The sequence below is a fragment of the Ovis aries genome, chromosome 21 (assembly GCF_016772045.2).
Source record: "Ovis aries strain OAR_USU_Benz2616 breed Rambouillet chromosome 21, ARS-UI_Ramb_v3.0, whole genome shotgun sequence".
In the NCBI taxonomy this organism is placed as follows: Eukaryota; Metazoa; Chordata; class Mammalia; order Artiodactyla; family Bovidae; genus Ovis; species Ovis aries.
In genome coordinates, this window is record NC_056074.1 from 5,390,069 (window position 1) to 5,412,523 (window position 22,455).

At 38.7% G+C, this 22,455-nt stretch overlaps 2 protein-coding genes and 1 non-coding gene across 6 annotated transcripts in view; 1 reads left to right on the forward strand and 2 right to left on the reverse strand.

Annotated features, from left to right (window-relative positions):
* Window positions 1-299: 299 nt before the first annotated feature.
* LOC101112434 (tripartite motif-containing protein 64-like) lies at window positions 300-12,996 on the reverse strand. Of its 2 annotated transcripts, XM_012101589.5 has the most exons (7): window positions 12,043-12,996; window positions 9,135-9,549; window positions 8,536-8,631; window positions 7,248-7,478; window positions 6,465-6,487; window positions 4,977-5,074; window positions 300-1,011 (listed from the first exon to the last, which is right to left on the reverse strand). In XM_012101589.5, exons 2-7 carry the CDS (start codon window positions 9,543-9,545, stop codon window positions 518-520), a joined length of 1,353 nt encoding a protein of 450 aa, XP_011956979.2. In that variant the 5' UTR covers window positions 9,546-9,549; window positions 12,043-12,996; the 3' UTR covers window positions 300-517. The 2 variants fall into 2 exon arrangements, with proteins under 2 accessions (XP_011956979.2, XP_011956978.2); XM_012101588.5 differs by having other exon boundaries at window positions 9,135-12,053.
* TRNAW-CCA (transfer RNA tryptophan (anticodon CCA)) lies at window positions 2,323-2,394 on the forward strand. The gene has a single exon. It is a non-coding gene; the product is annotated as a tRNA-Trp (tRNA).
* A 91-nt stretch (window positions 12,997-13,087) lies between the features above and the next one.
* FOLH1 (folate hydrolase 1) overlaps window positions 13,088-22,455 on the reverse strand; it is a 75,729-nt gene continuing 66,361 nt past the window's right edge. For all 3 annotated transcript variants that reach the window (XM_004019389.6, XM_012101586.5, XM_060404223.1), the window contains 2 exons: window positions 20,447-20,539; window positions 13,088-18,484 (listed from right to left, as the gene is read on the reverse strand). In XM_004019389.6, coding sequence (XP_004019438.2) covers window positions 18,295-18,484; window positions 20,447-20,539 — 283 coding nt within the window. In that variant the 3' untranslated portion in view covers window positions 13,088-18,294. The remainder of the gene's footprint in view (window positions 18,485-20,446; window positions 20,540-22,455) is intronic.

Sequence of the window (22,455 nt, forward strand, 5' to 3'; positions counted from 1 at the left end):
TCATCTCTTCTTTCTTGGAAATTTCCATTAAGTACTAAAATTATCTACTAATTTGAGGAAAGTTTGCTCAGTATTATGATGAGATGGTATATGCTTAGAGGGTTTGTAAACATTAATGGGCATTGGAAATTTGGGGGGTGATTGATATGTTCTGGAATTAGATATTTCTGGTTTCACACATTTTCATATATTTCTAGAAGACATTGAATCATGTGGTTTAAATGCAGTGATCTTTATGGTATATAATTTTTAGTTTAATAGAATTGTTACTTAAAAAGGAAGAAAGGCAATAGATTATATTCTATTAAATATTCCATAAAAATTTTATTAAAAGAAAATTTAATTAACAAATTAATGCATAGAGCATGGTTATGCCATTTTGTAAACATACAATCATTATATTACATTAAGTAACAATGTGCTTGGACAGTCAGGTATCCTGTGGCCTCACATGAGGTTAAGGACAGCAATATCCCCAGAGAAGTAGTTTTAATAAATGGTCCCAGAAGTGGGCAACTCATGGAGACCTAAGGCAAAGAAAAGGCTTCAGAGGGGAGGAGAAGGGGGAAGGAAGGAAACTATATATGAGGGAACTCCTGAAAACATCATAGAAACTCACAGCTCCATTGTCATAATCCAGAAACACGCCAATCCTACCCAGAGGCCTTTTCACATACTGAACTGAGGGTCGAGCGTTGGTGAAGAGACTATATTGATCATTCACATTCATAGAAAAGAGAAGAAATGCTTCTTCAGAATCAATGCTGATAGTGGTATCACTTGTCAAGATGTTTTTACAGACTCCCAGAATCCAGTTGGAGGACTGCGTCACATCTGCCTCCCAGTAATGCCTCCCGGAGGTGAAGGCCCGAGCTCCCCAGGCCACAAAACTCTCCCTACCCTGGGGCTGTCTGGACATGCCATGGTCATCATCTCCAAACATCAGACTTGTATTATCCTCAGAAAGGCTCACATTATGAAAGGTCATTTTTTGACGCAGAACGTTATCCACTGCAGAGAGAACAAAAATCAGGTCAGCAACTGAGATTTCCATGTCATGAGAGATAGAATCTCTCAACTCAATAAATTCTTACATTTTCCTTCTTCCAAGGAAACAAAAAACAAAAAGCAGATGGAGTTCAGACTGGTTTTCTGTGAAGAATAATTATTATTAGTATCTAGAGCATATAGAAACATCTCAAATCAATTAGCAAAAGGAAAAAAAGACAGATATATGGAGAACTGTGTGAAATCTGATTTAATGTCAGTCTCTTGATACTTTGCCTCAGGACTAACCTAAACATTCTTTTTTCTTTTGTTTAGAAATCGTTTCTTATTTCCTTTGTCTTTAATAGCATGAAAAATGTGGATGACACGTTACTATCATATGGACATTTTTGGGTTTTATTCTGTACCAATTATTTTCAAAGGCCTAAAATTTTATGAAAAGGCATAAATGAATAATTTGGGACCTTCTAAAACTATGTTCTGAACTCATTCTATGAGGCCACCATCACTCTAATACCAAAACCTGACAAAGATGCCACACAAAAAGAAAACTACATGCCAATATCACTGATGAACATAGATGTAAAAATCCTTAACTAAATTCTAGCAATCAGAATCCAGCAACACATTAAAAACATCATACATCATGACCAAGTGGGCTTTATCCCAGGGATTCAAGGATTCTTCAATATCCACAAGTCAATCAATGTAATACACCACATTAACAAATTGAAAAATAAATGCCATATGATTATCTCAATAGATGCAGAGAAAGTCTTTGACAAAATTCAACATCCATTTATGATAAAAACTCTCCAGCAAGCAGGAATAGAAGGAACACACCTCAATATAATAAAAGCTATATATGACACCCCCACAGCAAACATTATCCTCAATGGTGAAAAATTGAAAGCATTTCCCCTAACAGGACCAAGACAAGGGTGCCCACTCTCACAACTACTATTAAACATAGTTTTGGAAGTTTTGGCCACAGCAATCAGAGCAGAAAAAGAAATAAAAGAAATCCAGATTGGAAACGATGAAGTAAAATTCTCACTGTTTGCAGATGACATGATCTTCTACATAGAAAACTTCTACATAGAAAACTCGAAAGACTCCACCAGAAAATTACTAGAGCTAATCAATGAATATAATAAAGTTACAGGATATAAAATCAACACACAGAAATCCCTTGCATCCCTATACTTTAATAATGAGAAAATAGAAAGAGAAATTAAGGAAACAATTCCATTCACCATTGGAATGAAAAGAATAAAATACTTAGGAATATATCTAGCTAAGGAAATTAAGATTTCCCTGGTGGCTCAGAGGTTAAAGCGTCTGCCTCCAATGCAGGAGGCCCCGGTTCGATCCCTGGGTTGGGAAGATCCCCTGGAGAAGGAAATGGCAATCCACTCCAGTATTCTTGCCTGGAGAATCCCATGGGTGGAGAAGCCTAGTAGGTTACAGTCCATGGGGTCGCAAAGAGTCGGACACGACTGAGCGACTTCACCTTACCTTACCTAAAGAAACTAAAGACCTACATATAGAAAACTATAAGACACTGGTGAAAGAAATCAAAGAGGACACAAATAGATGGAGAAATATACCATGTTCATGGATTGGAAGAATCAATATAGTGAAAGAAAGCATACTACCCAAAGCAATCTACAGATTCAATGCAATCCCTATCAAGCTACCAGCGTTATTTTTCACAGAGCTAAAACAAATAATTTCACAATTTGTATGGAAATACAAAAAAAAACTCTAATAGCCAAAGCAATCTTGAGAAAGAAGAATGGAACTGGAGGAATCAACCTGCCTGACTTCAGGCTCTATTACAAAGCCACAGTCATCAAGACAGTATGGTACTGGCACAAAGACAGAAATATTGATCAATGGAACAAAACAGAAAGCCCAGAGATAAACCCATGCACCTATGGACACCTTATCTTTGACAAAGGAGGCAAGAATATACAATGGATTAAAGACAACCTGTTTTACAAGTGGTGCTGGGAAAACTGGTCAACCACTTGTAAAAGAATGAAACTAGAACACTTTCTAACACCATACACAAAAATAAACTCAAAATGGATTAAAGACTAAATGTAAGACCAGAAACAATAAAACTCGTAGAGGAGAACATAGGCAAAACATTCTCCGATATAAGTCACAGCAGGATCCTCTATGACCCATCTCCCAGAATACTGGAAATAAAAGCAAAAATAAACAAATGGGACCTAATTAAAATTAAAGGCTTCTGCACAATGAAGGAAACTATAAGCAAGGTGAAAAGATAGCCTTTGGAATGGGAGAAAATAATGGTAAATGAAGCAACTGACAAACAACTAATCTCAAAAATATACAAGCAACTCCTGCAGCTCAATTCCAGAAAAATAAATGACCCAATAAAAAAATGGGCCAAAGAACTAAATAGACATTTCTCCAAAGAAGACATACAGATGGCTAACAAACACATGAAGAGATGCTCAACATCACTCATTATCAGAGAAATGCAAATCAAAACCACAATGAGGTACCACTTCACACCAGTCAGAATGGCTGCGATCCAAAAGTCCAGAAGCAATAAATGCTGGAGAGGGTGTGGAGAAAAGGGAACCCTCTTACACTGTTGGTGGGAATGCAAACTAGTATAGCCACTATGGAGAACAGTGTGGAGATTCCTTAAAAAAACTGGAAATAGAACTGCCAAATGACACAGCAATCCCACTGCTGGGCACATACACCGAGGGAACCAGAATTGAAAGAGACATGTGTACCTCAGTGTTCATCACAGCACTGTTTATAATAGCTAGGACATGGAAGCAACCTAGATGTCCATCAGCAGATGAATGGATAAGAAAGCTGTGTCACATATACACAATGGAGTATTACTCAACCATTAAAAAGAACCTATTTGAATCGGTTCTAATGAGGTAGATGAAACTGGAGCCTATTATACAGAATGAGTAAGCCAGAAAGAAAAACACTAATACAGTATAATAAAGCATATATATGGAATTTAGAAGGATGGTAATGATAATCCTGTACGCAAGACAGCAAAAGAGACACAGATGTTTAGAACAGTCTTTTGGACTCTGTGGGAGAGGGTGAGGGTGGGATGATTAGGAGAATGGCATTGAAACATGTATATTATCATATGTGAAATGAATCGCCAGTCCAGGTTTGATGCATGATACAGGATGCTCAGGGCTGGTGCATTGGGATGTCCCTGAGGGATGGTATGGGGAAGGAGGTGGGAGGGGGGTTCAGGATGAGGAACACTTGTACACTCGTGGCAGATTCATGTCAGTGTATGGCAAAACCAATAAAATATAGTAAAGTAAAAATAAATAAATAAAATATTATTTTATAAATAACAAATAAAATAAAATATTTTTTTAAAAATTTAAAAAAATTAATAAAAGTATGTCTGGCTAACCATGTTCACATATCCTTCAGCTGTTTTGAGATTGATCCAATAGCAATACAATTATTCTACTTAAGCCATTTTAGTCTTTCTTGTTGATTTTTTTTTCTGATAACAAATATTCTTTTACAATGCAGTTTTTTATAAAGGCAGTTATAACATAAAGCATATTAGAACCCAGCAAGGACATATTTAACTTTCAAGAGTGAAATAACTGAGTAAGCAAAATATTGATTGATATTTTGATTGACTGATCTTCACAAAACTAAATTCTATTTCTTTATAATCACATGAGCAACCTGGTTGCTCTTTTATTGCTCTGTCTATGACATAAACATATGTCTGGCTTTAAATCATCAGTAAACTCTAGGTTGCAAAGCTCAATTGTGATTGTATTAATATAGGCAGAAAATAACGTAGCAACTTTGTAAAGTTATGTACTAACTTGATGTCAGAAAATGTAAAATAACAGAAGAAAGTTCCTTCCTAGGAAGCCCTCATGAAATGCAGTCCTGATCACCACAGGGATGACTCTTACCTCTGAAGTTGTTCAGTGTGTCTAGGATTCCAGTGACAGGCCAGCAAGTGAGCTCTGGGTTCACTGACTGAGGTTTCTGCATTTCTACCAAGTCAGTCCTGTAACAAATGACATCAATATATGTCAAGGCCAAAGGCTAATCATATGAACATTAAAAAAAAAAAACAATTTTATTCCAGGATATGTTGTCAGAATTCTCTTATTTTTTGGTTAATTGCATATGTATTATATTCTACACACTTGGGAATATAAAAATGTTACTATATTCTTTTCTAAATGTAAGTTATGTCAAATTGCAACTTCCCCATTCTTCCAAGACATGATTTCAGTTTTTAAATCATTGAATTTCATTCCCCCCCTCTATTCCATCTCAGGTAATGCAAAGATCCTGGGCAGTTTACAGAGACACAGAAAATTCAGGAAATTCCTTTGAGACTTAAGATAGCAAGTAGTTATCAAGGATACATTCTATTAATACAAGGAAGAGTTCACTGAGTGAGACACCTTTGTTCTTGTCAGCCCAGAAAGGGAATCCAATTAAAGCCTGGCTTCTCTGGTCCTGGAAGCCTAATATCCCAGAGAACACCAGGAAGTCCCTCTCTGAGGTCCTGCTTACAAGAGGGCTTGCTGTGATGAAACAGGCTGTCACTGCTACTGGTAGGAACAAAATCATAGCCCTTTTTTCCATTCTTAGGGAATCTCCCTCTTTACTCTCTTATTCATCTTCCAGCTCACTATGGTAGGTGCTTCCTTTTTGACAGCTTAGAAAATTCCCTTCACTAAAGTTTATTGTGAGCTTCCCAGATGGTGTTAGTGGTAAAGAACCCCCCTGACAATGTAGGAGACATGAAACACGGGTTTGGTCCCGGGGTCAAGAAGATCCTCTGGAGTAGGGCATGCCAACTTACTCCAGTATTCTTGCCTAGAAAATTCCATGGAGCCTGGAGGGTTTCAATCCATGGGGTCACAAAGAGCCAGATACGGCTTAGTGCATATACGTCAATTCCATATTCTCAATCTATCACACTCAAACCATTCCTCCACTCTGGTTCTGAATGGAAAATGCTTAGAAAAAACTTTCAGAAAGTTCCAAAAGGTAAAACTTGAAAATGCCAAATAACAATGAACTATTTACATGTCATTTAAATTGCATTTATCTATTAGGTGTTGCCTTGAGAATCCCATGGACAGAGGAGCCTGGTGGACTTCAGTCCATAGGGTCAAAAAGAGTCAGACAGGACTGAAGCAACTTAGCACACACAAACATACACACATAAGTAGTCTACAAATGACTTAAAGTGTATGGGAACATGCTTATAAGATATCTGCAAATACTATGCATTTTCAATAAGAGATTTTTCATTCTGGAATTTAGATATTCAGGAGGAGCTGAAAGCAATTTCCAATGGTACCAAGAAAGAAATGTGTAACACACTTAATCAAACAGAGAAAGTTGATCAGAATTAAAAATCATTAACTTATACTCACATCTCTAATACATTTCCCAAGGCCTGCAATGGAAAAAAAAAAAAAGATGTTAATCATGAGAGTTCTGTCCTTTCACATCTTCTGTACTGTTCCTGGTTGTTCAATAAGGTATTGTCTTTCTAATTTTCTTCTAAGGAACAATCAGAAGCCATGTTAATAACAGAGCTTAAAGTAAAACATGATGGGCTTCCTCAGGGCACATTAAGGAAGGAAGGAGGCCAGGGAGAGTGTGTTAAATGATGCAGCCACATCTAGGATTCCAATGTCACTCATTGCCCATGCTACTCCCAAGGAGCAATTTCACCATCTATGATAACAATTAAAGCAAAACAGGGAACCATGTAAGACAAACTCTAGAGTGCCTTGAAACTAATGACCAATTCTGACAATCTTGCTTAGAAAATGGGCAAAACCTCAGTGTCTGCACTAAGTTTGGGATAACAGCCAAGTGACAAAGGTTTAGGATAACATCTACTGAGATTTATTCCAAGAAGTTAACTTGACCCCTGGTCACAAAATATTGCTGATTTTGGATCATCTGTCTGAATAGTACTCTGGATCAAACTGAACATATCTGGCCCTATGTTAGCTAGAAAAAGGGCAAAAATCTTCCTACGATTACCAGGATATGATAAAATAGGAGATTAGACAAATAGAATAATGGGGGTCAGGGAGCACCATCCCTTAGCTGAGAGTAACAGTATATGCAGGGAACATTTCAGCGTCACAGCAGCTCGTCTAGAAGAGTGTCTCTCTCTCTGAGGACGGACCCTCCTTTCTCACCTGGAGCAGCTCCATGTCCGGCTTGCGGCACAACTCACTCAGCTCTCTGTACGTTTCTTTCAGACTTTCTCTCTGTTGAGTCATTCTGAACACACTCTCCTTGAGTTGGTGACAAATCTCATTTGCTTCTTGCTCCAGGGCCTCCAGGTGCAGTTGCTCCTCCCTCTGGAGCACTGGATGCATCCTCTGATATTCAAGCTTGATCATCTCTTTCCTTAAGGCCACAAACTTCTGATGGGATAGTGGATTCAAAGCATTGATTAAGTTCACATTTAAAAGAAAATCTCAAATATTATTTCCTAAATATTATCAAAAAAGCTCTTGAAAAATTTTTGCCTCACACATCAAAAGGTCTTGAATATTTGTTGGTCCTTCCGGTCCATCCTTTCTCTTAGTGCTTAGTCTCTGCCTGTGTATAAATCAAGCTATCTGAGGGGTCCCTGGCTCTCTTCCTAGGAGAATTCTTCAGGGTTCTTCAGTCCAGTCCCTCAGTGGGGTCCAACTCTTTGCCACCCCATGGACTGCAGCACGCCAGGCCTCCCTGTCCACCACCAACTCCCAGAACTTGCTCAAACTCATGTCCATTGAATCAGTGATGTCATCCAACTGTCTCATCCTCTGTCATCCCCTTCTCCTCCAGCCCTCAATCTTTCCCAGCATCAGGGTCTTTTCCAATAAGTCAGTTCTTCCCATCAGGTGGTCAAACCATTGGAGTTTCAGTTTCAGCTTCAGTCCTTCCAATGAATATTCAGGACTGATTTCTTTTAGGATGGATGGGTTGGATCTCCTTGCAGTCCAAGGGGCTCTCAAGAGTCTTCTCCAAAACCTCAGGGTTCTTACTCTATCAATTATTTCCTTTCTAACCTGAATGTTGTTTTTCTCTTTTTTTTCTTTCTCTGATTTTTCCAAGTATTCTTCTATGAGGCAAATCCCACTTAGTAAAATTTTTAAAATATGCTCTATTTTCCCTCTAGGTACTACTCTCCTCTCTTTCTCAGTCACACTGAGTGCAATATTGTCTTATACTTCACATCTGAGAACATTCATTCAAACCTTCAAAACTTGCCCTAGGCATACTTTTCATGTTTTGGTTCTCCAACACACCAGTATTCTTCGAACTAGAATGCATTGGCCTGTTCTAATTGTGATTACTGATAGGTCATTTGAAAACAATACTTTTCCAAGAAAGAGACCAATATCCTTTAAGGGGAACTTATAGCGACCTAAATGTCTAAGCTAGCATTCTATCGATATCTATACAAATAATTAGGAACATTTTTATTCTTACCTTAAATGACCGAGCCTTTTTAGCTTCCTGATTCAGAATGAGTTGCACTTTTTCTCTCATTCCCCATAAATAATCCATTCTATTCAGAAGTTTCTCCTGAAAAATATCCATGAGATTTAGTGATATGGAAGATGATATCATAAGTTTTATCCCTTTATTCATGAGCAAAGGCAGTTGTTGGTAACACAGAAATCTTGAGTTAGAGTATTGTGGTCCAGTTTTCCCACATGAATCTAATTTGACTGGAACATTTCAGTGTCAAAGTGACAGAAGAGCATTCTAGAGAATTGGGGGGACTTTACAGATGATGAAATCCATTTCCTAAGAAATTGCCACTCAGACTCTAATACAGCACGAGTAAGAAAGCTTCAAGCTCCCATCAGAAGCCTGTGGCCCTGATGCCACCCGCCCCGGGATGCTGCATTTCCACGTGTGTGGACATTTGGGCAACAACACTGAAAGGACAAATTATATGTGAGGATCCACATTCAGAAATCCCACCTCCACTATCTCCGCCCCAATCACCATCACAGCATCCTCATCCTCCTCTCTGACTTAGGAGCCTCTAGATCCCAAACTGCTCGAGAGGCATCACCTACCCGGGACTCCTCAGCAGCCCTGGGTATCGGACTGTGGCTGTGAGCTGCATGCTCGGGGCGTTCAGAGCAGGGCCCACAGAGCAGGGTCTGGTCAGCCTCACAGAAGAGGCCTTTGGCTTCCTGGTGTGTCACACAGATCTGCTCCTCAGAGCTGTGGCCGTGGTCAGCTCTGGCCTGTCTGGCAAGGGAAGCCAGCCTCTTGAGGGCAATGTTGGTTTGGAAATCAGGCCTCTCTGATAGTCCCCTGCACTCAGGGCAGCTCCTTGGGGTCTGGCCTTCTTCCCAGCAAAGGCTCAGACAGGGACGGCAGAAGCTGTGCCCACAGTCTATGGTGACGGGGTCCAGGAAGCAGTTCATGCAGATGGAGCAGGTGAGTTCACTCTGGAAGGCTTCCAGTGTGTCTGAATCCATGTTTCTAAAAATGAAAGAGAGAAATATAGAGTATAAGAGAGAGAAAGTTTTTCTTCTGCCCTGATCAGGGGAAATAAAGTCTTTGGACCAAGTCTTGTCTTGAACCCCTAATTAATTTCCATATTTACTTACCCCCCCCAATACAAATCTAGAAATGTTGAATACAGAGAGGTTGGGATCATGGTTTGATACAAATGATGAAATTAGATAGAGAGCCCCTAACATCTTTTTTCATATAAAATAAACCATGATCTCAGTCATACCTAAATTACATGGAAAAGCTAAAGATTAGATCAGAGGGTAAATGTTACGATGATTCCAGAGTTACTTTTATTAGCTGATTGGTGTAGAAGTACATATGTATTCTCAGTCTGTCTCTATCTTTCTCAACAGCTCTTCATGACTCACTGACTATATCCTGAGCCTGCACACACTTCATCTCTATGCTGATGTTCTCTTTTGCTTTGAAGTATCATATGTGCTTTTTTTTTAAAGACAAGCAAAATTGTTTGCAAAGAATTTAAACTTAATATAATCAATGCTGGCTTTAATTTTGAAGTTCCAAAACTATAAACATTTCAGTGTTTGCTTCCAACTTAAATAGTAAAACTCCTTCCTTTAAGACAAAAAGAAATAAAAAATATGTTATTTCTAGTTCAGGAAAACTATTTTTCCTGGAATCAGTTTAGATCATCAGAGTTGGTCATATTTTGAACTAGTGAACATTCAAGCTACAACAATAATCACTAAAAATTAATCAACTGGTTTTTAAAACATAAGAAAAATGTTTGAATGTACACAAGGTTTCCTGTCTACACTAGAAATTCCAGAGTTGTAGTTAATGGAAACAATTTAATATCCTCTTTGTTTCTAATATTTCTCTCTCTGACAAATGCCACTTCTTGGGAATCCCTTTTGGTTGACTGGATCCACTCTGAAAACTGCAATTCCAGACTGCAAACTAATGGTTTTAAAAAGGTAACAATTATGACCTTTACAAGAAGGTATTCTGATTAATTTCACCCATTTAACTCATGCTATTCTTTGTAAAGACTATGAAATGTATACATCATTTTGAACATTTTAGGAGTTCTACAGATTTTATAAATACTCATGTCTTTAGGAATGTCTTTTAAGATCCAAACACATCTAATGACCTAAAAGGTAATGGAAAATATAAATTTTAGATTAAATAACTTAATATTACAGATAAAATATCTGCCACAGCTATTCTCAATATTGGTGTCATCTTCCAAACCTAAGAAAACTACTTGCTTGCTTGAACAAGAGCCAATCTAATCTTTAATTAAATTCAATATTTAATTAAAACAAATATTTAAATGGAAAATATTTGGATAAGGGAAAGTGAGCATGAAGATGTAATTTCAGTTATCACACATTGTAACTAAGTATTTGGTTTAACTACATGATTCTTGTTATCTTCCCTGTCTTTGAGAAGTTGAATGTAACAGGCTACTTCTTTCCAAGGCTGAAAATTTAGCTTTGGTCAAAAGAGACAGAAAGTAAACTCTTGCTTAATTGAACAATAACATCAGGTTTAAGATGCCTTTGGAAAAATTATGAGCAGTGATGTGCACAGTTATATTTATAGGTAAAAATTATTGACAGGGCCATTATAGACTTCTGATCAATGACTACAAAATGTTCAGTAGTACAGAACCTAACACCATGGACTAAAATGTCCATCAAATAAGGACATAGTTTGATGAAGAGGAAATACAGTAAGCTCAGTCACATCAGTCATGTCCGACTCTGTGCAACCCCATAGACGGCAGCCCACCAGGCTCCCCCGTCCCTGGGATTTTCCAGGCAAGAACACTGGAGTGGGTTGCCATTTCCTTCTCCAATGCATGAAAGTGAAAAGTCAAAGTGAAGTCGCTCAGTCATGTCCAACTTGTAGCAATCCCATGGACTGCAGCCCACCAGGCTCCTCCATCCATGGGATTTTCCAGGCAAGAGTACTGGAGTCGGGTGCCATTGCCTTCTCCATTAGAATGGCCTAGAAACTGGCAAAAAATTCATTATGAATATAATCACTTCTATATTGATAACATTAATGATCATGATAATATGAAAATAATAGGAGAACCTAATATGTGTTGCTTACTATTTCTAGGCATTGGATTAGCTCCTGTTATATAGGTTAACTATTTTAATTTTCTGAACAATGCTAACCAGTTTTCTATTTTTACCCCCAATCTGTAAGGAAGTGACTTGACATAGAGTGAGTAAAATAAGCAATTTGTTTACAAATCTCACATGGAATAAATGCTTGATTCAGTGATCACATAGAGATATTACCGTTGAAATTAAAAACAATCTTTTGTGTCCATAATTACCATTACAGCTTACTTAAGTGAACATAGCAGAATCATTGTACCTTCATCAAACTCACCTTTGGGTTCTGTTAATGAAAATTTCCAATCTTATTCAGTAAGTAACTCTGTTAAATTCAGGATGGAGTTTAGGTGCTCACCTCCTTGTGGCAGAAACTCAAAAGTATCCACAGACCAGCCAACTCCAAACACAACAGCTCTGACGTCTGGAGAAAAAGAGCTTGGATCTTTGCTGGATGCTTTATATATGCTCTGAGGACCACACCCATTTCTTAACAAGCTATGGTTATGAGCCCTATAAAAAGGTATAGGTGCACATGATTAGATTTGGAAAAGTTGATTGATTAGATTTTGGATGCCATTGATTGAAGTCAAACCTTTGAAACCTACTTAATCCAATCCCCATGATCCAAGCTCTAGTAAACTGTAATGACATTACACTTGTAATCCATGAAGTTGTAGTTTGGGAAATAAATGAACTCCCCAAATATGAATTTCATCTCTCCATTTAATGAACTAATTATAGCCCTAACTGCATTGACTCATCACTCACTAGATTTATTCATCTGTCTGAGTTTGCCTGCGTTCCTTCGGTGACAATTCTTCAGAAAGTGGAATCCTTCGCATTCCGTTTTTCAACCCCCAAGCTCCTCAATAACGCCACTGCTCTGGTCCTTACAACCTTTCACTCTTTGGTGATGACTATTCTCAAACTTATCTGAACTAAAATTCTCTCAAATTTTATTCTTTTCATTCAGTCCTCCATGAAATTCTTTCCTCTAAGATTTGAGTTTGTTTGTTTGTTTTGTATGTGTGTGTTTGGTTATGCACTATTGCCTTTTTTCTGTCCACAACTGCACACACAACAGGTGTTAATGACTGCTTTCTAAAACTGTCCCTTTACTTCCCTCCATATATGATTTCACTCCATTCAAGAATAGAAACATTGATACCATGTTGCGAAATTAGTGATTACATCATAGTTGTATACTATATGATTGACTAAGAAAGTCCTAGACAATTTGAGGAAGAAATATTATATTGACGGTTAAGTATGGGCAGCTATCTTTTAAGGTTTTCTTTATTTTTTACAGTGTTTTCATTCTAGCCTTCAAAAACATTTTCTTACTTTAACCCAAGATGGGTCATAGTGCTTCACTCAAGAAAGGAGAATAGACATGAAAATTTATTCACTTTAAAATTTTTATTGAAATATCATTGATTTACAATGTTTAGTATGAGGTATACAGCAAAGTGAATCATTTACACATATACATATAGCCACTTTTTAAAAGAAAATTTTCCCATATATATCAATACAGAGTAATGAGTAGAGTTCCCTGTGTGATACAGTGGGCCCTTATTTATTATCTATTCTATATATTATAATGGATATAAGTCAATCTCTCAATTTTTCTGCCCCTTCTTATAAATTGCTAATCATAAATTTGTTTTCTACATGCGTATCTCTTTATTAAATAACTTCATTTGTACCATTTTCTTAAGATTCCACATATAAGTAATGTCATATGATATTTTTCCTTTTTTTCTCTGACTTCTTTTCTTCCTTGTCCTGACAATATCCAGGTCCATCCATGCTGCTGCAAATGGCATTTTGTTCTTTTTTATGGCTGAGTAATATTACATTGTATATATGTATGACATCGACATCATCTTTATCCATTCATGAAAAGGCAAAAATATATAACACTGAAAAATGAAGCCTTCAGGTCAGTAGGTGTCCAATATGCTACTGGAGAGGAGTGGAGAAGGACCTCCAGAGCGAATGAAGAGGCTGAGTCAGAATGGAAATGAAGCCCGGTTGTGGATGTGTCTGGTGGTAAAAGTAAAGTCCTATGCTGTAAAGAACAATACTGCAGAGAAACCTGGACTCTTAGGTCCACGAATCAAGGTACACTGGAAGTGGTCAAACAGGAGATAGCAAAAGTGAACACTGACATTTTAGGAATCAGTGAACTAAAAGGGACTGGAATGGGCAAATTTAATTCAGATGACCATTATATCTACTATGGTAGGTAAGAATCTCTTAGAAGATATGGGGTAGCCATCATAGTCAACAGAAGAGTCCAAAAGGCAGGATTTGGATGCAATCTCAAAAATGACAGAATGATCTCTGTTTGTTTCCAAGGCAAACCATTCAACAGCATGGTAATCCAAGTCTATGCCCCAACCACTAATGCTGAAGATGAGGCTGAATGGTTCTATGATGACCTACAAGACCTTCTAGAACTAACACACAAAAACAGATGTCCTTCTCATCATAGGAGACTGGAATGCAAAAGTAGGAAGTCAAGAGACACCTGGAGTAACAGTTAAGTCTAGCCTTGGAGTACAAAATGAAGCAGGGGGAAGGGTAACAGAGTTTTGCCAAGATAACACACTGGTCTTCCACCATCTTCCAACAATACAAGAGATGACTCTACATGTGGACATCACCAGATGGTCAATACCAAAATCAGATTGATTATATTCTTTGCAGCTAAAGATAGAGAAACTCTATACAGTCAGCAAAAACAAGACTGGAGCTGACTGTGGCTAAGATCATGAACTCCTTATTGCCAAATTCAGACTTAAATTGAAGAAAGTAGGGGAAACCACTAGGCCAGTCAGGTATGACATAAATCAAATCCTTCATGATTATACAGTGGAAGTGACAAATAGATTCAGGGATTAGATCTGATACAGATCTAACGTAAGAGCTGAACCATAAAGAAGGCTGAATGCTGAAGAATTGATGCTTTTGAACTGTGGTACTGGAAAAGACTCTTCAGAGTCCCTTAGCAGCAAGGAGATCAAACCAGTCCATCCTAAAGGATATCAACCCTGAATATTCATTGGAGGGACTGATGCTGAAGCTGAAGGTCCAGTATTTTGGTCACCTGATGCAAAGAGCTGACTCATTAGCAAATACCTTGATGCTGGAGGCAGGAGAAGGAGGCAACAGAAGAGGAGATGTTTGGATGGCATTACCAAGTCAATGGACATGAGTCTGAGCAAACTCTGACAGATAGTAAAGGACAGGCTGTTGTCCATGGGGTCACAAAGAGTCAGACACAACTGAGTAACTGAACAAAAATCCTTAATATTATTCAATTAAAAGACTGTATCCGTTTTTTGTTTTTTTTTTTTTTTTTTTTAATTTGTGCAGTTGTATAACAAATACATAGTGGAGACTGCCGTGGTGGTACAGTGGAAGAATCAACCTTCCAATGCAGGGGACAGAGGTTGATGGGTCCTGGAAGATTCCACATGTCTCAGAGTGACTAAAGCCCATATACCACAACTACTGAGCCCAAGGTCTAGAACCTAGGAGCCACAACTCCTAAGCACACATGCTGCAACTACTGACCATATGCCTAGAGCTTGTGTTCTGAAACAAGAGAAGTCACAGCAATGAGTAGCCTGTGCACCACAATGCAGAGTAGCCCCTGCTGCTGCTGCTGCTGCTAAGTCGCTTCAGTCGTGTCTGACTCTGTGCAACCCCATAGATGGCAGCCCACCAGGCTTCCCCGTCCCTGGAATTCTCCAGGCAAGAACACTGGAGTGGGTTGCCATTTCCTTCTCCAATGCATGAAAGTGAAAAGTGAAAGTGAAGTCGCTCAGTCGTGTCCAACTCTTTGCAACCCCATGGACTGCAGCCTACCGGGCTCCTCCATCCATGGGATTTTCCAGGCAAAAGTACTGGAGCGGGGTGCCATTGCCTTCTCCAGAGTAGCCCCTACTTGCCACAAATAGAGAGAAGCCCATGCAGCAATGAAGACTCAGCACAACCAAAAATAGGTAAGTTAAATTAGGAAAAAAAAAATTTTTTAAGAAATGCACAGTAGGAGGAAAATAGATGTTGAGTGCCAAAAAGAATAAGCTGTCATTGCTGGGACTTGAATGTGTTCAGAATCTTTGCATATCTTCTCCATACTTTGTTCTTTATCTCAGGTAGCCAGACACTACAGCCTGAGATTCCAAAACTTTTACACAACTTGGTTTCCAGCAGGCTGTGGAACGACATTAGAGGGTAAGAGAAAGAGAGAAGCCGCTGTTATTTCTTCTCTTCCTCTCTACCTCAGGCACCATCTCCTTCATGGCTTCAGCCTGGAACTGACTCTGAGTCTGACTCTAAGGATAATTAATATCATTACCACCCTATCTCCACAGCCTAGTTTGGTGATGGCTTTCTTGCTGATGCTAATCTCTGGGTGGTTCCACTATCTCTTGTTTCTATTGTCGCCTCTTATTTCACCAGTATAACCAATCCCTTGCATTACATTCCCTCTTTTTTAAATGCCCCAGAATTTTTTTGAGCTTTACCGATCCATTTTGCATTTCATATTTTAGAGCCTCAAGACCACAAGTTAAAATATGAATCAGGGACTTCGCTGGTGGTCCAGTGGTTAAGAATCCACCTTCCAATCAGAGGACCCTTAGTTGGGAAACTAAGATCCCACATTTCACAAAACAACTAAGACTCAATGCAGCCAGTAAATAAAATTTTTTAAAATGTTAATCGGTTCCAGGTAACAAATTATCCTTTATGAAATGAAGTAAATGCAACGTAAGAGAAGTAATCTCTTCTAAAATGGACTAAGTATGCCCTATTTGTGCTTCTCAGAGGAGAGCATAATCTTTTGTCTCTTTTTTGTTCCAGAGGTTTTTGTTTGTTTGTTTTAATTTTTATTTTTACTTTATTTTACTTTACAATACTGTATTGGTTTTGCCATACATTGACATGAATCCACCACAGGTGTACATGAGTTCCCAAACATGAACCCCCCTCTACCTCCCACCCCATATCATCTCTCTGGATCATCCCCATGCACCAGCCCCAAGCATCCTGTATCCTGCATCAAACATAGACTGGCGATTCGTTTCTTACATGCTAGTATACATGTTTCAATGCCATTCTCCCAAATCATCCCACCCTCTCCCTCTCCCTCAGAGTCCAAAAGTCCACTCTACACATCTGTGTCTCTTTTGCTGTCTCGCATACAGGGTCATCATTAGCATCTTTCTAAATTCCATATGTATGTGTTAGTATACTGTATTGTTTTTCTTTCTGGCTTCCTTCACTCTGCATAATCGGCTCCAGTTTTGATTTACATATCACTCAGAGCAGTTCCTGGTGGCTTCCTGATGGTTCAGACTGTAAACAATCAGTCTGCAATGCAGGAGACCCAGATTCAATCCCTGGGTCAGGAAGATCCCCTGGAGAAGGAAATGGCAACCCACTCCAGTATTCTTGCCTGGAAAAATCCCATGGATGGAGGCACCTGGCTAGCCCATGGACTAGCAGAGTTTAGCGGACTGAGCAACTAACAGTTTCGCTTTTCAGTGCTGTCAATCAGCAAGTTTAAATATTTGTTTAAACTAGCTAGAGAAGGGAATGGCAACCCACTCCAGTACTATTGCCTGGAAAATCCCATGGATGGAGGAGCCTGGTAGGCTACAGTCCATGGGGTCACAAAGAGCTGGACACCACTGAGCGACTTCACTTTCACTTTCACTTTCAACTAGCTGAAATTTATTTAAAGGTACATCTATAAATTAAACATGTTAAAGATATATGAAGTATTGCATTTCACTACCTGTGTTCCCTATTGATTCAACTCAGTTATCCAGTTTATATGAAACACTTATCTTTGCTTTTCAGGTAAGGTGGGTGAACCAAACAAGATAGTCAGCCTTGTCCCCCAGAAAACATACCACATAGTTGTGTGAGTCGCTTCGGTCATGTCCTTCTCTGAGACCCCATGGACTGTAACCTGCCAGGCTTCTCTGTCCAGGGGATTCTCCAGGCAAGAATACTGGAGTGGATTGCTGTGCCCTGCTCCAGGGTATCCTCCTGACCCAGGGATTGAACCCACATCTCTTAAGTCCCCTTCATTAGCAGGCAACATTTACCTTCAGGGTGACTAGACCAGAGCTGTCCAACTACTGATCGAATACAGCAATCCTCTCAGCCCTGGGAGGCCAGGCAGACCCAGATCCCGGGCTTGATGAAGCCCTGTGGATTTTCCCCTGTGTTCTGTAACAAACTGATGCTCTCTACATGTGCAGTGACAGGAACAGATCTGGAAGTGTTGAAGGAGACATGATTCTCTGATAATGCCACCTAAGTGTATTAAAATTTTAGGCACTTCTTACTTTCATCATTTAGTTCAACTTCAAAATAACTTTCTATAATTTTAGAAGAAAAATATCCATCTTTCTTACTGATCTATAAGAAGAAAAAAAGAAACACCAAGGTAGATGTATGTATCTATCTATACCTATGTATATATATGTACACAACTTTACCTTTCAGTTTATCAATACATCCAACATGATTCTTTCTGATACATCATACCAATTCAGTATGCGTTTTAAGAAGAAATTTCTTAGGCAACTTCTCTCAGAGTCCCTGCTGCAGCCTGCACTGTGAAGGCTGCAATAGAAATCTGTCTTTTCACTTCTTCCCAGGCCTTGGATGGGTCCACTCTGTTTTCAATATCAAAGAGAGCGTCGTAGATCCCGGGGAATGACTCCCCCATGTACTTGTTGTGGCTGCTTGGAGCATAGATGATATGCCTGTTGATAGAAATAGTTTGCTATCAGTTGCTCAAATTACATATACAAGGGAAGAAACAAGGGGCGCTCTACAATTCATGGATTGTATAACTCTAATTGCCACTTGTCAACTAGACTTCCAAGTTCAATCTCCAAAGACTATGAAGTATGTGGTAATTAACTATATTTTGACTTTAGACAATGACCTAAAGTGGCTCAGAGCAACAAAAATGATGACAATGATAGCAACAGCAGCTTGTCACCTACTATGTATCACACTTAGCATTAAATTATTAACCTATAATTTTTCTAAAGGGTTTCCCTGGTGGCTCAGTGGGTAAAGAATCCACCTGCAATGCAGGAGACTGCCTGCAACACAGCAGCCCTGGGTTTGATCCCTGGGTTGGGAAGAGCCCCTGGAGAAGGAAATGGCAACCCACTCCAGTATTCTTGCCTGGGAAATGCCACTGACAGAGGAGCCTGGCAGGCTACAGTCCATGGGGTCACAAAAGTTAGACATGACTTAGTGAGTAAACCACCATAAGTTTCCTAATTCTTGAAAATAAAGTCTACAAAATTGATATTAGCATCTTAAAGAGGAGGAAATTGAGGTCTGAGAGATGAACTGATGAATCTCAGTGTATACTGTAAAGAAGTGATGACTTCAAAATACCATTCTATCTTCTGAAATGCAGAATAATAGGGTCTCATTTGTGACCTAGCCAGTTATTGTATGGACTTCCCTGGTGGCTCAGAGGTCAAGAATCTGCCTGCCATTTCAGGATATGTGGGTTCAGTCCCTGGGTTGGGAAGATCCCTTTCGGAGGAGGGCATGGCAACCCACTCCATGTTCTTGCCTGGAAAATCTGAGGACAGAGGAGACTATGGGGCTGCAAAGAGCTGGGCATGACTTAGTGACTAACAACAGTAATGACAACCTGTCACTATGTTTTTCTCCTACTTAAAAAGGAAGTCGTGCTGCAATACGTAGCACCAACCGAGAATCATTAAAAAACAGTTTGGTAACATTCAACATGACCTTGGAAGAGGCTGCTGTTTTACTGAAGGAGCTAGTGAAAGTGAAAGTGAAAGCAAAGGTCATTCAGTTTGTCCAACTCTTTGCAACCCCGTGGACTGCATTCTTCAGGCCAGAATACTTGGGTGGGTACCCTTTCCCTTCTCCAGGGGATCTTCTTCCAGCTGAGTCACAAGAGAAGCCCAAGAATACTGGAGTGAGTAGCCTAGCCCTTCTCCAGCGGATCTTCCCAACCCAGGGATTGAACTGGGTCTCTTGAATTGCAGGCGGATTCTTTACCAACTGAGCTATGAGGGAAGTGCACATAATAACCTTGGAAGAGAAGGACAAGTTCCACAGTAAAAAGACAAAAAAGGAAAGGGGCACAATGCTGCCACCAGGGGGAGACCATTCACTCTGTTTGGATGACACCCTTAGTCTTAATTCCAATTCTTCACAAATAATCCCTGCACATAAACATGGGATCATTTCTGGCTGGTCAATGATCCAATTCTTTCTGAATTCTTAGTAAGATCAACCTGGGGACAGTTGATGGTTATCAGAAATAATTAATGATTATCAAAAATTAGGGGAAAAATCTATTAACATTAAGACAATAAATAAGTATATATTTATTATGCCTTATGTATATGCATAAATACACATTTAAAAGAAAATAAAAAGGGGCTAAAGGTTATGTATACCAAAGGGGAGATTTTTATTTTCTACTTCTGACTTCCTCAGTCTTCTAAATTTCATACAATGAGCATATACTCTTTTATATATGGAAACAATCAAAAAAGATAATAAAAACCTATACTAATCATTTTATATAAATAAATAATATTTACCATTTACTACATATGTTTTGGAATTTTTTGTTTGCAAGAAATCAAATACATTTTTGCCACAATGCAAATAATAAGAAAAAATTTTATTAAAATGAAGAGCCGTATTTTTATCCTTACCTATAGAAAGGCCTGTCTGGTAATCCTAAAGGATCAGTAAATGCTCGTTCCAAAAACATCAGTTGATCATTCATAATTCTTAATAATATTGGGCTAGAAAAGGAAAGGCATAAGTTGCAGCTTCACGAAAATAGGTGCACTACCCAGCAAACTAAACATTCAAAACACATCTAAACACAGCTAATTTTAAATTCCTGTAACATGCAAATTAAGAACAGTGGCATGCATAGTTATATTTCTTTAAATCCCATAAAGTAATATTCTGCTGAGGCTTATAATTAGGTCAGAAAGAAAGAAAGAAATATCATATATTTAATCCATATCTGAGGAAACTAGAGAAATGGTACAGATGAACATATCTGCAGGGCCGTAATAGAGAGTGCAGGGAATGAAGTGTGGACACAGGGGCCTGGGCAGGAAGGCATGGATGAACTGGGAGATCAGGATTGGCACATATACACTACCATGGATAAAAGAGACGGCTATTGGGAACAGCTACAAAGCACAGAAAGTTCAGCTCAGCGCTCTCTGCTGACCCGGATGGGTGGGACGGGAGCCAGGTTGAGAGGGCAAGTCCAAGAGGGAGGGGATATATGTATACATATAGCTGATTCATTTCTTTGTACAGCAGAAACTAACACAACATACAATTGTAAAGCAACTATACCCCCAATTTAAAACACAAACCAAAACAACCACTAAAAATGTTCAGTGTGCCAATGGAACAAATTATAGCAATTTTTATTTACACTGAAATCGCTAACTATAAACCTAGGTATTCAAATAATAGGCAAGACTTTTTCATTTTAAGTATCCTAATAATCTGTTCATAAGTCATTTAAATATTGAAATGGATTAGTATATTAATATTTAGTAGGGTACCTAGAGAATTATATTTACCAAATGATGGCTAATAATATTTTATTGTTTTTAAAGACAAACCTACATGAACATAGGGATGTTGCTTATTTTGTCCTTTCAATGATATTTGAATGCCTGTTAGGTATCAGACTCTTCCTGCTTACAGAGTTCACATTTCAAAGTGTGCAGGAGAGTGTTACTGTAATAAAAATGCCTCAATATACCTGAAAATTTACCAGCAATCCTGGAGTAGGGCAGCAATATGTTGTTAAATTCAACATATTGTCATAATTTAATTAACTAATTAAAAATAATCACTACCATAAGGAATCAAATTACTTTATATAAAAATGAATTATCTCTAGCTTTGTTATGTCTTAGTTTTAATAAGAAAACCATGTGACCATTACTATTCTGAATGTTTATAAAATATATTCCTTTTAATCATCTAGGCAATCCTTCAAGTTATGCACGAATAGCAGCCCCATTCTATAGATGAGATATTCAGATTCAGTAGAGAAATAACTTGCCCAAGTTCACATCTGGAAAGTTTTAGAGTGAAATAGGAACTCAGTGGGCTTCCCAGGTGGTACTAGTGGTAAAGAACCCACCTACTGATGCTGGAGATGTAAGAGACATGGGTTCTATCCCTGGGTCAAGAAGAGTCCCTAGAGGAGGGCGTAGCAACCCATTCCAATATTCTTGCCTGGAGAATCTCTATGGACAGGGGAGCCTGGTGGGCTACAGTCCATGGAGTCACACAGAGTTGGACCCGACTTAAGCGACCCAGCAGCAGCAGGAGTAGGAGGTCAGTACTATTCCTTCAACTGCAGTATGTCAACAAAAGGCAAATTGAATAATTAAAGGCCACAGAATTTGGATATGAGCTATTTTCAACATTCATTTATTTAGCATCAAGAACTCAGGTTAAGTGATAGTATAAAGGTAAACTGTGGGCACAGACTTTACCTGTGAACAGTCCACATTAACTAATAAAGAGGAAAACTGAATGAACCATAATTTCAAAAGGTATCACAACTTTCTGAACCAAATTCATAAAGCATTGCTAAGAACACTGAAGGGTTAATAGGGTAGCAGAGATGTGCCTGCAAACGGGTCTCTCTGCTCAGGCTGAGCGTCCTTGCATA